General features: G+C 39.6%; 1 protein-coding gene across 9 annotated transcripts in view; it reads right to left on the bottom strand.

Annotated features, from left to right (window-relative positions):
• The window catches only part of SFMBT2 (Scm like with four mbt domains 2), a 265533-nt gene that overhangs the window by 12939 nt on the left and 232523 nt on the right, over positions 1-20071 (bottom strand). For all 9 annotated transcript variants that reach the window (XM_023548945.2, XM_023548940.2, XM_023548942.2 and 6 more), the window contains 4 exons: positions 10170-10345; positions 6035-6201; positions 5264-5524; positions 4213-4341 (listed from right to left, as the gene is read on the bottom strand). In XM_023548945.2, the coding sequence (XP_023404713.1) occupies positions 4213-4341; positions 5264-5524; positions 6035-6201; positions 10170-10345 (733 nt within the window). The remainder of the gene's footprint in view (positions 1-4212; positions 4342-5263; positions 5525-6034; positions 6202-10169; positions 10346-20071) is intronic.

A 20071-nucleotide genomic window follows, 5' to 3' on the forward strand; every position in this document is an offset into this window, starting at 1 on the left:
CCTGGTAAAAAGCCCGCGACAGAGAGAATTGCACAGTCATGCAGAGAGTTGTTCAGGCTGGATGGAACCAATGAGAACGATGATCAGGGGCCTCTAAATGGCACTTCTCTTTATCAAATCAGATACTTCCCTCTCCTGCCTGACACACACTCATTCCTTTTCTCCTTGGACTTTCCAAAAGAGAAAAGTTAAGAGTGCCTTTTTGGCCCTACTTCTTTGTGCTCAGCCGGCAGTAGAAGTGGACACTCTAAAGTTTAAGAGGTATCAGTTTTGAGGAGTGAAATTGTGAGGTGAGGTGGCACACTCCTTGTGCCATGGACACAAGAACCTGAGAGGTAATTTCAAGCATGGGCATTGTAAAATGGACAGACATCTAATCCACATATTAGAACGTCTTCTCTTTAAGAGCTGGTTTTCACGTGTCTCTTGGGCTTCACTCTATCCCATGTGGCAGTCCTTTATACATCTGGGACCAAAAGAACTGAGGAGAAAGCAGGAACTAAAATTTGTCTGCATAGAAACTCACATTTGCAGACAGATGCAGATTAACGCTAAACTATCTGATTATTTATAGAGATTTTTCACTCTGCTTTTTATCTGGGAAGACTTAACGAACAATTCAGTCTTATATTTGAGGTGGGGCGAATGGTAAAAATGCAGTTTTTCTGTATTTGAGCCATTTATTCAGCCCTGGAAACCTTGGTGTCTCAGTGTAAGAGCTACTACTGCTAGCCAAAAGGTCGGCAGTTCGAATCCACCAGGCGCTCCTTGGAAACTATATGGGGCAGTTCTACTGTCCTATAGGGGCACTATGGGTCGGAATCGACTTGACCACAATGGGTTTGGTTTTTTTGGAAGGAGCCCTGCTGGTGCAAGGTTAAGCACTCAGCTGTTAACCAAAAGGTTGGTGGCTGGAACCTGCCCAGAGGCTCCACAGGACAAAGATTTGGCAATCTGCTCCCACAAAGATTGCTGCCTAGAAAACCCTATGGGGTGGTTCTACTCTATCACACTGGGTCACTAAAGTTGAAAATTGCAGCAATGGCACCTAACAACAACAACAAATGGCTACCATCTCTGGGTTCTCAACTCGTTTTCCATTCTTCCTAAATGATGTAAAACAGAATTCCTGAGTACTGACATGTTGAGAAGAATATGACACCAAGAATAAGATCATGCCTCTGGTTTTCAAACACCAAAATTTCATGTTGCCAGTTGAAACATACTAGATTTAGCAACATGCCTATCAAATTGCCACTGGTGTGGAAAAACTGTGTTAGCAGTTCAGGGACATCAAAATACTGGTTGACTGACACATCTAACCCCTTATTCCTCACGCAGCAGACTATCTGTAACCAGCATCCACTCCAGAGGGTCTCACAATAGGGGTGGGACAGAGATGGGTAGTTGGAACACAACTGGGCAAAAGAGGAGGATGACAGGCAGGAAACTGTAAGAAGTCAAGGAATGCAGGAGGAATTCTATCTTACAATCCTGCTCATTAGTAGCTTTTGTTTCAGTTCAAAAGAAAAAAGCTATTTTTTTTTTTTCAAGGACTCTGGAGACAACACACCAGACCTCAAAGTTGATTTTTATAAATATTAAAAAAAAAAACATTGCCATCGATTCGATGCTAACTCATAGCGATCCTACAGGACAGAGTAGAACTGCCCCACAGGGTTTCCAAGGCTGAACCTTTATGGAAGCAGACTGCCACATCTCTCTCCCACTTTATAAATATGTTCCTATATAATTCAGAATTGCTGGCAAATCACTTAAGGTTAAACACAGAATTACCACAAATGGACTGCTAGTTTTTAAGAAATGAGATATGATAAAATACACAGCATAAAGCTATACTCAGTACATTAAAAAAAATAGCAAAATTAAATTTATTTTGATACAGAGTTCAGTTTAGGACTTGGCAGTTCCTTAATAAGGAGGTATTCAAATCTGTCCAAGCAGAAACAGGAGGGAATGCTTTAAACCTGAACTAAACCTGTGAAGTATGCTGACATTTTTTTTTATTAAAGTAAATCACTAATTTGGGTAGTTTGTCTCTGATTCATAAAAGGTGAACGAATAGGCAAAATTTTATTTAGACTTTTAGTTACACGTGTGGAGTTTGCTGCATAATGTACATGTTTGCAGGATGAAATTATAGCATATACATTTCTTCAGCAGTTGCCATAACATTTCAGAAGTAAAATGTATGCATTCCAGTAAAGTTTATAATTTTTGCAAATGCTCCTGGTGATTATGATAATCTCTGAATTTATAACATCCAGATGAGTGAGTGCACATAGCTATTATCCTTCCACATACTGTGATTTCTCTCAATGGTGAACAAAGCCTTTGGTCACCTTCTAGTTCATCTAAAAGCTCATATAACACCTGCAGTGACCCACCGGAGACCATGTGCAAATCAGAACCCTGGCATTTGGGCTACAACAGGATGAATTAGTAAAAATTAGTAATTAATGATCTGATTGAATAGAAAAGGAGTCAAGTGCCCACTCACTTTAGACAGCCTAGTGGGCAACAGCCTTTTATTGCAACAGGTAAAGCTGCCTAATGGAAAATTTAAAATTAAATATGAATAAGACAATTATCAATTAAACCCTACCCATTTTTCTCTTATAAGAGAAATAAGTAGGCATTTAGAACCAAGCTTTTAACCGAGTTAGAAGAGCAACTGAGAATGAGGGACTTGCCCTTTGCTTGATTCTAGAAGTGATAAATGCGCCAGAACATTTCATTTCTTAGAAATCTTAGCTTAGGAAGGCATAAAACTTTCTGAGATACTGTTATAAACAGCCAAGGAAGACTTAGTATACACAGTATTTTAGTCTTTTTCTCTAATCAGCTTTGCTGTCACTTGCTTGCTTATTACTGACAACTCTGTACAAGGTTGTCACCACATCTGCCTGTTGTTAAGCTTTCACAGCACAGTCTTCAATTTGGAATCCAGGAGGTAAAATCTGCCGTTTGTTCGATGATAGGGCCAAATGATAATGTTTCTCAGTTAATACTGGGTATTTTAAGTTTTAAAATAAAGTAAAACAAAACTTCAGACTAGTACAGAATGCTGTGTTCCATCCTTTTGAATCTAATAATGTGCATAGCAGAACCTCAGTCAGTATATGCTGAATAAACATATGAATGGATAGATACAACACTGGCATATTAAAATCTGTTTAACTAGGATGTATCATGTCTTCGAACACAATGCTTTTTTCACACTGCCACAGTTAATAAGTATCAGGCTGGGAAATGCTACAGTAGGCAATGTTTTAACCAGGACTTCAACCTATTGCTTTATTTTGATTTTCCAGATGGAGATGTAGTACTGTCAACAAGCCCCAAATCACACAGACTCTCACATTTCTCACAATTCTCTTTCCTTTTCTGTGTGTTTTAAATGAAGGGACAAGCTCACCATCCAGATTCCGTATGTCTAACGAAGTTGCTCCTGTTTGTCTGCTTTTAAGTTATCACCCAGAGAAGAAGTACAGCTAATGTCAGACTGTGGGGTGGTGACTTTCACCTTCTGGGTAGATTAATATGCGTCACAACCCTCTCAGAGGAAAGTAGTTTTTTACATTCTCCAGAGAAGTCCAGGAGGTGGAGTCGCTAATCTCATCGACCACTAGAATCTTCCTGCCCCTAGAACAGTGCCTAGCATGCTACACCAGTTGCTGCAGAATTGACTCCAACTCATGGTGGCCCCACGTGTGTCAGCGCAAAACTGTGCTCCATAGGGTTTTCAATAACTGAATTTTTCGGAAATAGATCACCAGACATTTCTTCGAAGGTACCTCTGAGTTGACTCGAACTGCCAACCTTTCATGAAGCAGACGAGTGCTTTAATCTTTGTACCACCCAGGGACTGCGGCATACTATGGACACTTAATAAATACATGCTGAATGAGTGAATGGGGGCCCAGAAAAAGGTATGCTCTAAGAAAAACATAACAGTTTTTCACCTGCAAAGTTAGAGACGTTGGATAAATATTAACATCCTTTCCATCTCAAAAGTGCTAGAGTTTTACCACTAAAAAGACAGCATGCTCTAAAAGTTTCGCTGCTATCAAGATAATAAGGAAAACTTCCTACAATTTTTTCCTTAAATGAAACATTATATCAGAGAGTTGAAATAACATCAAACCATGGTGTGAAGGAGAGGAATAATATATAGCAGAATCACCATACCTGTTCCTGAAATATTTTGGCCAAGGGGGCGCAGTCTGTCAGTTTAATAAACCTGACCACATCCGTCACCGTCCACTCTAACGGGTTGCTCTCCAGAACAAGTCTCTCCTCCTCCTCTTGTTTTGTTTCCTACAGAGGGAAAGCAAACAGGAGATCACTACTTCACGGCCTGTTCAATCTTTTCTAAAACCATTTGGGCCTGAGCCAGACTCTCCTGGACCATGAGTTCTTTCTTCCCTTTGGTCCCTCATTAGGCATCTTAACAAGCTTTAGGGATTTTCATTCTCTCGGGAATTTCTTATCAACTTGTCTGGGTTATGGATTCACCTTCAATGACTTGTGTGCCTTTAGAGGTAGAAAAAAAAAAGACACAGTGATAGCAGTTCTTGAATCCTAAGTTCAAGAAATCGTGGGCCTACTTATTAGTGAAGCATCTCTGATCAAAAAGAGAAGAGGAGGGATAAGGGGCTTATCCAAACAAACACAAGGGGGAGAGTCTCCCCAGTGCCCCCATTTATTTTTCTGACGATGGTGCCAATTACTTTTTCAGCTGATCACATTCACCCATGGGTTTGAGGGAGACCTGATACATTAACATTTTATATCAATCCAGAGGTATCCTATAAAGATAAACGGGGATGCAAAATATAAGGGCAGCGATGGGAGATGCTGGGATGGGATTCTGGAAACCCAGTCTTCAAAGGGACCTTGACCTGCTTATTCCCAGCACCTAACTGACTCATGACTGATAAGAATCACTTGCCATTTTAAAGCCTTCCAGAAAAAGAGATGATATTACTTCCCTTAGAACTCCATTCTGACGTTTAATGAATGACCTGCTCTGTCAAGATGTGAAATCACTAAGCTTTTTTGCCCCTGACTTAGAAACAAAGCCAGAGCAGCTGCTAGTGTTTTTGATACTTTAAATAAGTCTCCTGAAATCAAAGATCTGAACTCTAATGCTTTTCCTTCTTAAAAATGAGAGATAAACACTGTACTCCCTAAAGTCATCCAGGCATGTCAGTTCAAGGGTTCCTTATGCGGAATTTACCTCTGCTCCTTCTTGTTTGGCTGGCGTGCACTTATCTTCCCCTGCACAGGAGGCAGTTTGTGCTTTTCTGCCCCTCCGAGTTCTCTCCACCGGAGGGCGTCGCTCTGGCTCTGAGCTGCTTCTCAGGGTGACCGCCCTCCTGGGCCGGGTAGAGGGAACCTCCACAGAGGAGGTGTCTGTCTGGTCATCCCGGAGCTCTGAGCCAGTTTCCTCACTTCCTGTGTCATCTTCCACGACATCTGGGTCTTCTTCTTCACTTTCCTAGTAAGATGAGAAATGCATTTATAGGGTTAGGCTAAAAAGAATCTTTGTAAACAAAATATGGTGGACTGAAACTATAGTCTGAGTGTTGGGCTTTAATCCTAGCTCCCGTTTTCCTTCCCAGGTGGCCCTGTGCAAATCACTTGGCACTGTTTGTTCAAGGAGGCCTCTGAAGACTGATTCTATTAACTCAACACAGCACTTTCCTAACTAAAGTTGTTGGAAATGTTAACCGTCTTCAACAAATGAGGAAAGGGATCAATGTCACTAAAGAATTTGTGAGGAGGTTGTTTAATGGGAACCTGAACTGCTGTGTAAGCCCTCACTGAAAACACAATAAAATACCAAAAACAAACAAACAAATAAAGAGGGGGGCTCTCGTGATTTCCTGTTTCTAACTGCCCACCATCAGGGCTTCCACGGCAGCCCCCGCTGTAAAGCAGTCACATTTGCTGACTAGAGCTATAAGTCAAAATCAAATGTTGGAAGGTGCTTTTGAATAGAACATACCTCCCCTGACAGTGTCGTGAAGTCTACAGTAGAAGATCTCCGTTTCTTCTGCACAAAAATGGATTTTCGACGTTTCCTACGTCTGGCTGGTTTAGGAGGGCCACTTTCAACGCTGTTTTCACCAATTGGGGGCTTAATGATCTTCTTTCTCTTTCCATAATAATAGGCTACAGGGAGAACGATGATTAAAAACTTTGTGTAAAAGGCTAGACACACACACATACATGGAAAGAGAGAGGGTAGAGAAGAAGAGAGGAAGAGAAGGAGGTGAGAGGGAAAAAGAAAAGGAAAGAGAGACCATCCTTTCATTTGGGGCAATATAAATTTGACATCTCATTTATATGTCAGGAAATAATTCTGAGAAAAAATTCCACAGAGAGGAGGCATTTCTCCAATGCCCTCTCGTTTAGATAGTAAAAGAGTTAAACATGTCCACAGTTCTTATAGGATTTTCTCTCTGCTTCCTTTCCCTGCCCCAAATACTCCCCACTGGAGTGTTCTAACAACTGTTCTCCAAGTCTGAATCCTAAGAACAGTCAGTGACCACCTCTGGGAGTGTCCTTGTCATGACTGATTTACCCCATCTCTTGATCCAATCGAGACAGAATGGTGACCTTAAACACAGGGCAAATCAATAAAGCACCATTTTTCTTTTCAAATACTGTTCCTTATCTATTACATATTTTATTCTCTTATTAAGTGGAGGTTCATTACTTATAAATTCTATGTTGTTCTTGTTAGCTGCTGTCGAATTGGACCCTGACTCATGGTAACCTTACTGCCCCCTCTAAATTCTACAGCAGGGATATATATTAACATCAACACTTAGGGCACTAATTAGAAAATTTATAAGCTTTCAATAAAAATTAATCTACTTTATAAATTACACGTATAACCAACTAATTAAAACCACTAATAATCCAGTATTCAGTTATGATCATGATCACGACAGCTTACTCACTGACCAAAGGCTCAACTCTCTTACTATGTAACTTCCATTATTCCATAAAAGAACCAGATACAGCAAAGGAACCTTTATCTATGGATGGAGTGAGCCAAAAGAAGAACTGAAAATGAAGACATTCAAGTTTACAGTGGCCTCCCCACCCTTCACACTGAAGCATGGTTTCGGCGTATCCTCACGGCTGTGCCATGAGCTGTGTCATATAAATACGTTACCTAACCTTTCTGGACCTCGATTTCTTTTTATGTAAAATGAGATCATTGGGACTAATTAGTATAGGCTTAGAGGGGACAGCGGTGGTTAAGTGAGAATTCTTGCTTTCCATGCAGGAGGTTCCGGTTTGATTCCCGGCCAATGCACTCCATCTGTTGGTGGAGACTCGCAAGCTGTTGAGATGCTGAACAGATTTCAGGGGGGCTTCCAGACTAAGACGGACTAGGAAGAAAGGTCAATCTACTTCCAAAATGCAGCCAACAAAACTCTATGGATCACAAAGGTGTGGTCTGCAACCGATCATGGGAATGGTGAAGGATTGGGCAGCATTTTATTTCATTGGGCTTGGGGTCTCCATGAGTTGGGGGCTGACTGGACGGGAGCTAACAACAACAGTGTAGGCTTCCTTCAGAACTAAAATTTCCTATTTCCCATTCTTCACACATGAATTTGGTCCACAAGTATGGCACTTACAAAAAGTGTTAGGAAACCACATCATCACAGCCCTATAGCTCAGAGAAAAGTACACCTGCTGTGGAAAGCACCTGCATGCTCTAATCAACCTCTTGAAGGGGAAGACTACACAAGAACCTGAAATACCATCCCACCTCCAGTTCTCAGGGGACCACATTCCTTGGTAAGCATGACTGCTGCTGCTTCGTGGTTATCTCTAGGTACTAAGTACAAATGAATAAGCACTTTTTCACACCCAGAAAACCCAAGTGGGCAAACCAAGTCTGGTGCAGCCTGATTTTTTACGGGAATCCAGAATTGGTTTTACTGAATGCAGCTGAAGGTGTAGTACATTTTTAGAGGCTTAGAATTAGACTGGGTGACCAATGTTCTTACTGCTCTCAAGTCCATCTAAGTAAAGTTTTACTATTCTCCTACCGGTGCTTTAAGTTTAACCATTAGCAATCTTCCCTGTAAGATGTGCCAGAGGATTTTAGTATTTTGAAGTTTTATAATACCAGATTCAGAACAACTGTTTAAATTCATTTCAATTGTGTTTGAGTTGTAATAACCTGCCTCTCCCCATGTCCTGAAAGTACAAAGAAGCCCATTTTAAAGACAAAGAGTCAAGGCCAAGTTTAGCCCTCAGTCAACTCCTTTTTTATTCAGGAACATCTGTTACTGAGTGGCCTGCTTCAGTGACTCGTTCCTTTGGCCACATGTAATGTGATGTGGAGACAAGTTCTTCAGGGAGCACTATGACCTGCTCTCCCGACACACCCATGTCTCATGTAAGTGAACATGTGTGGACTGAAAGGAACTCAACGTGACAGAAAAGGTAGCTTTTTGTAGGACTGGGAGTGAAACACAGATTTTACAATTCTGTATGTAACACATACAAAGGTGCGCCTGACCCAAGCCATGGTATTTTCAATCGCCTTTTTCATATGCATGTGAAAGCTGGATAATGGATAAGGAAGATCAAAGAAGAAGTGACGCCTTTGAATTGTGGTGTTGGTGAAGAATATTGAATATATCATGGACTGCCAAAGGAAGGAACAAATCTGTCTTCATCTCACATACTTTGGCCATGTTATTAGGAGGGATCAGTCCCTAGAGAAGGTCATCATGCTTGGTAAGGCAGAGGGTCAGAGAAAAAGAGGAAGACCCTAAATGAGATGGACTGACACCGTGGTTGCAACAATGGGCTCAAGCATAACAACGATCATGAAGATGGTGCAGGACCAGGCAGTGTTTCGTTCTGTTGTACATAGGATCACCACGAGTCGGGACTGACTCGATGGCACCTAACAACATACGTATACATATAATAAAAGAAAATTCACACTCTGAAGAGTGTTTCAAGTATATTCAGATTCTTGGTTGTGACAGACAAGTTGACAAGTCACAGAGGGCTGCGGCTCATGGAGCATTTACCACATTGGGTCCTAGCAGTCAGCCTGAAACACTGGCTGACAGAGCAAACTGCCAGGTCACTGACTGGGATGCAGTCTACCCCTTGGATTAGTGGTAAATAAGGCAAGATGTAGAAAGATCAGAAGTTGACAACCAGAGAGACGGTTTTCAGGGCTTGAGATATCTGAGGTGGAGGCATCTGGGAGTGGCTAAAGTAGGTGGAGAAAAAGGTCATCAGAGTAAAGGAAGGGCAGGTTTTGGAGAAACCATCAACAGAAGGCCAAAACCAAACCAAACCATAAAAAGGTAAGCCAGTTGCCATTGAGTCAAGTCAACTATGCGTGTCTGAGTAGAAGTATACTTTTTTCAAGGCTGTGACCTTTCAGAAGCGCATCTCCAGACCTCTCTTCCAAAGTGCCTCTGGGTGAGTTTGAAACCCTAATCTTTCAGTTTGTAGCGAAGAGCTTAACCTGTTTGTGGCACCCAGGGACTCCATCAACAGAAGGCAGGAGCCACTAAATGTGATGGTGGAGGACAGAAAAGGCAAGTGCTGAAGACTGGGAAAGGCCAGAGCAGGAGTAAAATTCAGGTGGTAACAACTCTGAATTCCAAGTCCTAGTGAAGAAGCAAAATGGTCGGGAGCAAATAAAGTCATGATGGCTTCTGAATCCTCAAATTACTCCACTAGAAACAGTTTTGAGGAATGTGGTATAAGCAGGAGAGAAGTAGATCAAGTCAAGGATGCTTCCTCTGGGTAAAGAAGGGCAGTGATTACTAACCATTACTAATAATTACTTTTATCATGCTTTTCTTTCAGCCATATCATTTTCGAAATCAATTGATCCACTGGAATTCATGACAGTATATACATTTTTAATTTTTTCTTTTCCAATCGTCCCCATCCCTTCCTTATACCAGGCTAAAAACAAGTATCTTGCCACAGCAAATTTTAAAGAATTTTTTCATAGAAATTCCTATGAAAAACTATGCGAAAGGGTCTGAGGGGGAAAAAAAATTAAAAAAAAAAAAAGGTCAAGTACCTCAGTTTAGGTCTAGGGACCAATGATTTTTTTCATTATTTGTACTTACTGTATTTGGTTTTCGTATGAATGGAGCAGTTCTCAGGGCAGTTTTCAGAAACTAGCACAGGACTGAACAAATTTGGACAGCATTCTAGCTTGGCACAAACTCGTCTGCAGAAATCTGCTACTTGGTCAGATGTTCGCACAATCTTGACCACTGCCCTGTAGGTTTTGCCTCTGTACCTGGAAAATAAGGAAGGAAAAACAATGGCAAGACCAAGTTATTATTCAGACTGATTTTGTACAGTATATCCCAAAAGTAACCACTTCTATTTTCTAGCAACAAATCATATTGTTAATGATCTCCATTTTGTTTTATAGTTCCCAACGATCTCACAAAATATTTTAAGAAATGCTTAACATCGTATACATGTGATAACAATGCTAAAACATAATCCACTGTAATAAAGATTTCCACTTAGCATATTCTCATTGTGTTATACATAATACCAAATATTAGTAGTATATGGTACCTACCTAATAGGCATCATTCTCAAACTAATGATAATGAAATATAATATGCATTTTCCTGCTGCTGTAATATTTAATTTTTTGGAAAATATGAGTGCATAAAGTACCATGATTCTGCTTTGGAAAACATGCAAATTCAGAACAATTAAATAGTATCTTTATCAAGACCGTATATCATATTGTTGAAATGGGGGCAATTTCCATTAATCATAAATGGCATCTGTGCAGAAGAGCAATAGGAATAACCACCTAGTCGGCAAGGTCATGTTTAAAAGAGAAACACAACGGATTTTAAGGCGGGACCACAAAAACCAACCAACCACAGCAGCCCTGAGTGAGAAATCGGTGGAGTCCCTAAGGATTCCCTGCAATCATGAGCTCAGCAGCCAGCAGCTTTGGTGCTCAGGGAAGCATGACGGGCCTCAGATGAATTATCAATAGTTAAAGGAAGAGACTTCTGTATTTTATAAGTATAAAAGGGGCAACGCGAAATGATCAAGTCCTTAAACATACCTGGCCCATTAGGGCAGCCACTCATCTCACTCACTGGGTTGGAAATGTGACAAACCGCTCAGTGAACAACAACATGCTTCTGGAGAAGCTAGCTGCACTTCCGGTCTCATCTGTCATGCCTTTTGGTTTCCTCTCTACACAGCAGTCTAATCAAGGGGCCTCACTTTCAAGCCACAGGGGGAAGGGAGGGATGCAGACAGGGGACCCCCAGACAGTTTGTCAACCCCTCAACACATCAACAAAGCTGTTTCTCCTTGTGATCCCAGCAGCTGTCACTTCCTGGGAGTTTTCTCCTTTCTTGGCTTATATTTTCTAATGATTCTTTGAGGTCAACCTTAGGTGGGTTTCTCTTTTCTTAGGGGGAAGACCAGTCTAAACAAAGGACATTGAAGTTTTCACAAAAACTTTTTCAATGCATTATAAAACAAGATCCGGAAATGTGAACATCTTCTATAGTATCCACAATGTACTGATTTTAAGGTATGAGAATTTTAAAAAGTATAACTAATATGCTTACAGAGATGGTTACTTTACTGCCATAAAATTTAAGTATTAATTAAACTCTTATGTCTTCCCTAGGGCCTGGTAAAAATAAGTCCAATGTTTTCCTTCTTTGGAAAAAAGCTCAACTACTTAGTAAAGGACTCCCTCAGTGGTGTAAACGGTTAAGCCAGGCAGCTGCTAATCAAAAGGTTGGCAGTTCAAGTCCACCTGGAGGTACCTCAGAAGAAGGCCTAGCAATCTACTTTCAAAAATTCAGCCACTGAAAACCCCACAGAGTAAAGTTTTACCCTGACACACACAGGATCACCATGAGCCAGAACTGACTCAATGACAACTTTTTTTTTCCTTTAGTGAAAAAATTAAAATTACCCTCATCCCCCAACATGACAAAGAATTTGGAGTGAAAGTGCTTCAAGAATCTAGATACTGTCATCTGTTGCTCAACAATTTGACCAAAAAACTTTCTCCTGCCCAAGAAAAACCACATGCCATAAAGTCATCAACATAAAACTAGACACCAGATCTTCTGGAAAGCAGATTGATGAGTTCTTTGTTTGAAACAGGTACTTAAGTTCTCATCCAAATCTCTATGATAATCACATAAATAATGCCTGCCTGAAAAGCTGAACACTTGGAAATAACTGTTTGAATTACCATTCGATTCATTTTTTAAACTAACATTGGTGCAAAATAATTATAAATCTTTTAGTTGGCAACAGATTATAGATCTCTATCTAGGCTCAAGTCTCACTAACGTCAGAGTTTGCTGAAATTAGAACACATCAAAATAGCTGTGCCCATTAAGCTTTGCCCTTGATGTGTGCCCCCAATTTTTAAGTTAAAATTTTGAACAACAGATTTATTTTCCAGAAAAACAGCATATAGTGGTAGCTTTGGCAGATAACACTTGGATTAGTTTCTGGAAAACCAACCAAAATCAGAAGGAATGAAACTACCCAGGTAAACTGACATTGCCAATTCATGAGGTAATGACATGAAATCTTTGTCAAGCCTGCTCTTTCACAAACACATTTAGGTCTCCATCAGTCCACTATAAAATATAACAGGAACACCAAACATGTTGTACAAATGAGTGTAAAATAAGATGGTTGTCATTTTTGTAATGCGCAAACAATTAAATTCAAAACTGGTGATCTGGTTCACAAAGAATAATGTGATGACAGAAATAAATGCGATAACTTCTACTGAGCTTATTTCAAAATTTTTTTTAATTATCTTTTTGGAATCTGGAAAAACATGCTTTTTTTCTCTTAATAACTCATTGTTTAAAATATCAACAGCAAAAAAATTTAAGATTCTAACTTAAAAAACTACATTTTATGTTTATACACTGAGCTTTCATATCCCAGCCCTTCTCTACTCTTTTTTTCCTCAATTTCTCTGATGTGCCAACCTTGACTTTCTATGTAGTAAGAAAAAGCAATCCTTTGTAGATAAGATCATGGTTTAAATCCTATACCCTTGTACAACTGTTGATTTTTCTAGGACCTCTCTTGACCCTAGATATAGAAGCTTGACTCTCCTGTCCCCTGAGGAGGGCCTCTATGATTCATTTTTGGGTGATTCTTGCCTATTGCTTTTATTGTGTTCCGTAATAAAAATGGCCTGACTCTGTGAACACAGTCTCTCTCTCATGTTTTGGGAGATGTCGAATAAATACATTTTATTAGTACATTTTCCCTTGCAGTTTTATATACTACAGTGTCAGTGTTCCAAGGGCTGTGTACAGAAGAGCTCAATATCAGGATTCTTTCTTCTTTTTTTTTATTGCTGCAAATCAATATTGGGATTCTCAAAGTCCCTTAAAAAATAACAGCAAGAGGTAAAAACAAACAAACAAACAGGAGAAATATGGAAACCAGATGTGAATTCAAACTGTGGAACTAGGGCTCAGAGACAGGCATTTATGTTTCCCAAACCTCCAAATAACAAAGCAGATATATCCGGGGACACATTGGAGAGAGGCACAAAGAAAGGGAAAAAATACCCACAGGAAAAGGAAAATCTCAAAAAGTATAGCTTTTTTTTGGGCTAATTTGGGATGATTCAGTGGAAGCAAGCATTTTAGTGAAATCTTGTACAGCCAGGAGAAGCCAATCTAAATTTATGAAAATAAAAGTTACAGTGTAGACAAAAACGAAACACACTTCTTTCCTCTTCCTTCCCTTTCTGAAAAGTTCTGTCTAAAAGCCATGGTGGTGGTAGAGGGGTAGGGGTAGAAGCTGAGCAAGGAACATGTACAGGTGCTGGGGGGAGGGCGAGGTGCCAGAGCCTGAGCCAGGGAAGGAGGGCGCGTGCAAGAGGGCACGCAGCACAGGGTGTCGGAGCCCGAGCAGGGTGAGGTGGGCGACACCGGGACACGCCGCTTGCATCTCCTGTCAGTGAAGAACTTGCTGCCCCAGCTGCTGTGAGTACTGTTGGCAAACGGCCTTCAGTTGTCAGTCCCTTTAGTTTGCCTCAGCTGCAAAAAGCTGCCTGTTCCCTGCCTTTCTCAGGGACAGCCCTATCCAGTGACCTACCTAATGGCCCAACTTGGGACTACCCTGAACCTCTAACTCAAAAGCTCCTCAAGGGCAAAAGTTAGGCTCGATTTCCCTCTCTGTTCAATCCTGCATCCTTCCTCTTTCTTCCATGGGTAGGTAACAAAGGCTTATTTTAATAAACATTCTGGGAAGAACGACACTCAGGGCATTAGCAGAAGTGAGCATACCTAATGCCAGATCATGGTTTCTAAACACCATTTAGTACAGAAACAAACAACAACAAAACTAAGGCTTCTTAGAGAAATGAATACCAGAACTGGGGCTGGAAAAGGACAAGACGAACTGTGAACATCTTGTTGGGTCAGAAAGTGAGAAACTATCAGAGAATGAGGGAAACGTGAAAAGGCCATAAAAGCTAGCTTGATGTAGCTCCCACTGGCCAAATCTGGGATAATCTGAGAATCAAAGTAAATAAGATAGTAATGGATCACAATCCATTGAATAAAAGAGGAGCCTAAAAATTAATTCATTGATATAAATAAATGAAGAATAAATTGCAAATTTGATGAGGAATGCGATATTTACATAGTGTCAAGGTATCTCCTCACAAACTACCTTTACAGTGGGGAAGTTTGGCAGTTACCACCTTAATGAAGTGATCAAAGTTAGCATAACCAGTAATGAGTCAAACTGAAACTGTGTGCCCAGGATAGGATGCAATGAGAAGAATACAACATCTCTTCTGTGATATTCCTGCTGAAGATGCATAACCTGAATCCAATCATGAAAAACGTCAATACCAAAAAAACTGAAGTGGTATTTTACAAAATAAGTGGCCCATAACCTTCAAAAGTATCAAGGTAATAAAAGTCAAGGAAAGTCTGAGTAGCTGTTTCAGAAGGAGGGAAACTAAAGAGACATGGCAACCAAACACTATGTGATTCTGGACATGTGTGCCATAAAGGACAATATTGGGATAACTGTTGAAACTTGAGTGGAATCTGAGGATTAAATGGTAATAATGTATCAATACAGTCTGAGTAGTATGAGCCATTAACATGTTTGGCTGCTAACCAAAAGGTTGGAGGTTAGAAGTCCACCCAGAGGTGCCTCAGAGGAAGACCTGGTGATCATCTTCTAAAAATCAGCCACTGACAACCCTATGGAGCACAGTTCTACTCTGACACACATGGGGTCGCCATGAGTCTCAATCAACTAGACAGCAACCATTATTTTTTAAATGCATCAATATTAAATTTCTGATTTTGATAGCTGTATTGTGGTTATGTCGGAGAATGTCTTTATTTGTAGGAAATACACAATAAGTATTTGTAAGAGAAAAAGTTTATTCTGTACTTGCACCTTGTCTAAGTTTAAGACTGATTCAAAATAAAAAATTTTTAAAATAAATAATAACTGTATGTTCAATCATAAAAAATGACTTACTGATACATGCTACAACATGTGTGAACCTTGAAACCATCACAATGAGTGAAAGAAGCTAGATATAAAAGGTCACATATTCTATGATTTCCATTTCTATGAAATATCCAAAACAGGCAAATCTATAGTGAGAGAAAGCAGATCAGTGAATGCTTTATGGATACAGGGTTTCTTTCTGGGGCAATGGAAACGTTCTGGAACTAAACAGAGATGATGGTAGCACAACATTTGTTGTTGTTAGTTACTTTAGATTCATGGCCACCCCATGTGTGTAAGAGTAGAACTGTGCTCCACAGGGTTTTAAAGGCTGTGACCTTTCAGAAGCAGACTGTCAGGTCTGTCCTCCGAGGCACCTCTGGGTAGGTTCAAACCATCAACCTTTCGGCTAGTAGTCAAGCCCCAACTGTTTGCGCCACACAAGGACACCCCCAAAATGCCGCTAAATTGTAGACTTTAAAATGTCTAAAATGCAAAAGTTTTATGTGCTGTATATTTCACCACAACAAAAAAATGTAGTTTTATCATATAATTCAAAGTTTATTAAGCTTAATATATGATAAGCTTTCCTTCGAGTAAGTATTTTTTGAATGCTAGTGGCTCGGTACAGGCAAACACTTTCAGTTATTATTGCAGTGTGGAGGAAAACTGTTTGGAACACCAATAAACTGGCTTATTTTGGAGATGGTCAACAAATTAGGGCAATTTTTTCCATACTAAATATATAAAGATATTAGACTATTAAGAAATACAGGCAACAGGCAGTTCTAAGATTTTACCCAATGGCTGGGATGTAATGGTATGGCTGCATTTATATAATACTGTAAATTATATTTTCTCAAGGACTCTACATCATTTGATCCTTATACAATCTTCCAAGATAGTATGGGTAAGTATTAGTAGCTCCAACTGACAGACATGGAACTGTGGGGTGGACAGATGGATGGCATGCTCCACATCACGCAGAGCACCCAGGTGAAGGTCCAAAGCAACAACCCTAGTCTCATTACTCTACTCCTTATTGTACCAAAAGTACAAAAATTAAGACTCTGTTTAATGTTTTATTTACCATAAAAGGCTTTAAAAAGGTGTTATCAATGTCATAATTTTACAGGCGGGATATGAAAAGAGAAGTACTCAAGAGCATGGGATAATACTCTTCACTTTATTCTGTCAATGTGAGTCCTGAGGGAAAACCACTCAGCCATATCATTTATTAAATAGCCCAACCAGGTGACTGTAAACATTAAGGTAAGATTCTTAAAGTATGTATTACAAGTTCTGAGAAGAAAAGGAGGAAAATATTAAAAGAGACAACCAAGCTAGAAGAAAAATCCTTGGCCTGATTAATCATCTCAGAAGGAAGGAAGAGGGGAACAAAGAAGTTAAAGATCACTGGACTGGAAGTGATAAATGGCAAAGAAAGCAAAAAAGATGGGGGAGGAGAGAATTGTAAGGAAGGTATCTAGTAAGAAAGACATTCTTCATTTCAAGCAGTCCTCAGGGGCTTGAGCATCACTTTTTTCCTCAGCACTTTTGGGTTACTGAGGTTCCATAGATATCTGAAAGTAAGAATGTAATCTCTTCATAGATTGAGCATATAAAGAGGAGGTACTGAAGCCGACACTATTCTCAGAAGTACCCTATGAAAACCCAGACCTTAGCAATAAAGGAAGCTATAGAACAAGAGAAACAACATGGAAGCATGCTCTTCTTTGGTTGTCAGAGTGGGATGACATGAACTTGGCTTAATTAATATCACTCAATACGAAGCCTGGTGGTGCAGTGGTTAAAGCTCTCAGCTGACTCATATCATGACCTTTTCACAAAATCTTATTAGGTAGCAATGTGGGTGGGAGAAGAGGACAAGTTTCCAGTTCTTCAAGCTGAATTCACATCCTTGAATACTGAAGGAAGAATTAAGAGAAGCTCCACATGCCATAAGCAAATCAGTCTCCTCCTTAAGCAACTGTAAGGTATAGTAAGATAACAAGGCTTTTCGTTCACTGGTCACATCTTCTTAATCATCAGGCACTAGGGTCAATACACTGGCTCACTGGCCTTTGGCCTGGATATGATACTGACCCCTCCAAAATTTCTCTCTTCTTTCTCCTTTCCTGCATTTCAGGTAATGCAGAGCACAATCAATGATCTTTTCCATTATCAGTGGAAATGCTGTACAATAAATGGAATGAATGTGTGTGTGAGTGTGTGCATGCATGTGTGCTTGCATGGGTGTGTGTGTGTGTGCGTGTGTGTGTGTTTACTTCTAATTCAAACATCCTAAAGCGGTCCCTGTTGGAACTAGAAACACCAAACCAATAGTCTGATGAACTTAAGTGCACACATACACATGAATTCACTCTTCTCTTAGTATTAGATTGGTTCACATGCTTTCTTAGTGTAAATTTGTACCTTACATTTTCAGGAAAGCAAATAGCACAAGTCTGAGCAAAGTAAACAAAACTGAACAAATGAACAAAACGAAAACCTTTCTCAGTGAGAAGTCCCTTGGTTTGAGCCCAGAAAAAACCCAGTGCCGTCGAGTTCATTCCGATTCAAAGCGACCCTATAGGACAGAGTAGAGCTGCCCCATAGAGTTTCCAAGAAGCGCCTGGTGGATTCGAACTGCCAACCCCTTGGCTAGCAGCTGTTGCACTTAACCAATACGCCACCAGGGTTTCCCCCTTGGTTTGGGAATCCTTTTTTACATAAAGCACTTTACAGTCAAATAGTATATCTTACTAGTCATAAAATATGGGCATAAGTAGAAAAAAAATTCAAATAAAAGCACATACAAAAGTAGCCATTGCTTATGAAAAAGAAACAAAAAATATCATTTCCATAGAACTGACCATGTCTCACCTAAAAATGAAGATCTGATTTTATCTCCTTGCTTCTGCCTAAGTGATACTGAAGTTTAATTCAGGTGACATTATACCAGGTTATTTCCTCTTTAAATATTCTGAATAGCTGTAACAAAGGACTAGGAAAATCTATTAAGTTTCTACCTGGCTGTTATTAAAATTACCATAAAAATCATTCTAGGAAGAGTTAACAGAGTCCTTTTTTTTTTTTCTCAAGAAGACATATTTAAATATCTTTAGATACAGTTTTTTGCTTTTTTTTAAATTCCCCTAAGGTATAGGCTAAACTCCTCCTCCTAAAATTCAAAATAATGTAGGTCAATTTAGTACACTTAAATTCATCGGCAAGAAGGAATTCTCTCTCTCGGAAGAGCTGAAATGAACATTATAATCCATTTGTCCCTTTGCAGCTAGTATATTTTTACCTTTTAATACATGTTAAAGACTAATAATATGATAGGCTCCTTACACGTTGTTCAAACACTGCAGTAATTTCTTTAGGAATAGTGTAAAAGGCATGGTTGTTGGATAAATAGGAAAAGTCACTGAGAGACAACCGTAAGTGATAGTGTTAGTTTTTATTATATTTACAGGTCAAATACCTCTTCAATGGCACCTCCATCCTCCCACCTAAATGGATCTTAACTCTTCAGTGGAGGGGGTAAAAAAAAAAAACAGAAATCCTAGATGCTAAGTGACAGCAACCACATCGCCCTATGGACAATCTCATGTCCTTTCTTCCTGAAAACAACCTTTGTAATTATAATTCAGCAACTACAACCAAGACAACTGAATACCTTACAAGCAGGTCTCCCCTCTGCTAAGCTAATTTATTCATGACAGAAAGCATTTCTGCCTTTCAGCTAAATGGAAAGAAGCCAGATCTCTCTCCTTCCATTTGCACCAAAGAAAATAGCAAAGTTGTCAAGATCTAAAAAGTTGTCATTTTATATCAGAAGGAATGAGGTGACTCAACATGTAGTATGACAACAGGAATGCGCCTACTGACTGTAAACCCATCATCATTAGCAGCTTTTTTTTTTTTGAGATGCTACTGTGACGTAACACACTTGAAACCCAGTTTAGACAGACATTTTCTCATTATAAGTTGCTGTGTAAAATTTTGCTACGGAACCTACTGTCATATTTGATATAATAGGTAATACATTGCTTTTACAATACAGCAGGGCTGGATTTCACAATGTCTGTTTTGATTGTATCAGGCTGGATTTAATAAAATTTCTGATCGGCTTGGTAACATGAAAATGAGTGCAAACTCTGCAAAATGAACTACCCCTGTCATTTTTGTGTCCGGCACAGGTTTCGGGCTGATTCAGGAGCAGGGGAGATTTTAGTGGAATTTAAGATTTTTGTGGTTTTACTATTTCTATACCCACTAGGTGTATTTTCGGATGTACTGAATTTTACAGAGAAGTTTTAAAACGAGAAGAAGCATTTCTCCATATAAACACCTGCAAAAGTTTTCTGCCACTACTAATAGGAATTGACCTTATAAGGAAATGTTCTATTGCTGATGACCTCTCCCTTGGGTAGAATGAAAAAACATGGAACATTAGACACACACACAAAAAAACTTGGTTAATTTTTCA

This window comes from Loxodonta africana, chromosome 4 (assembly GCF_030014295.1).
Source record: "Loxodonta africana isolate mLoxAfr1 chromosome 4, mLoxAfr1.hap2, whole genome shotgun sequence".
NCBI classification, from domain to species: domain Eukaryota; kingdom Metazoa; phylum Chordata; class Mammalia; order Proboscidea; family Elephantidae; genus Loxodonta; species Loxodonta africana.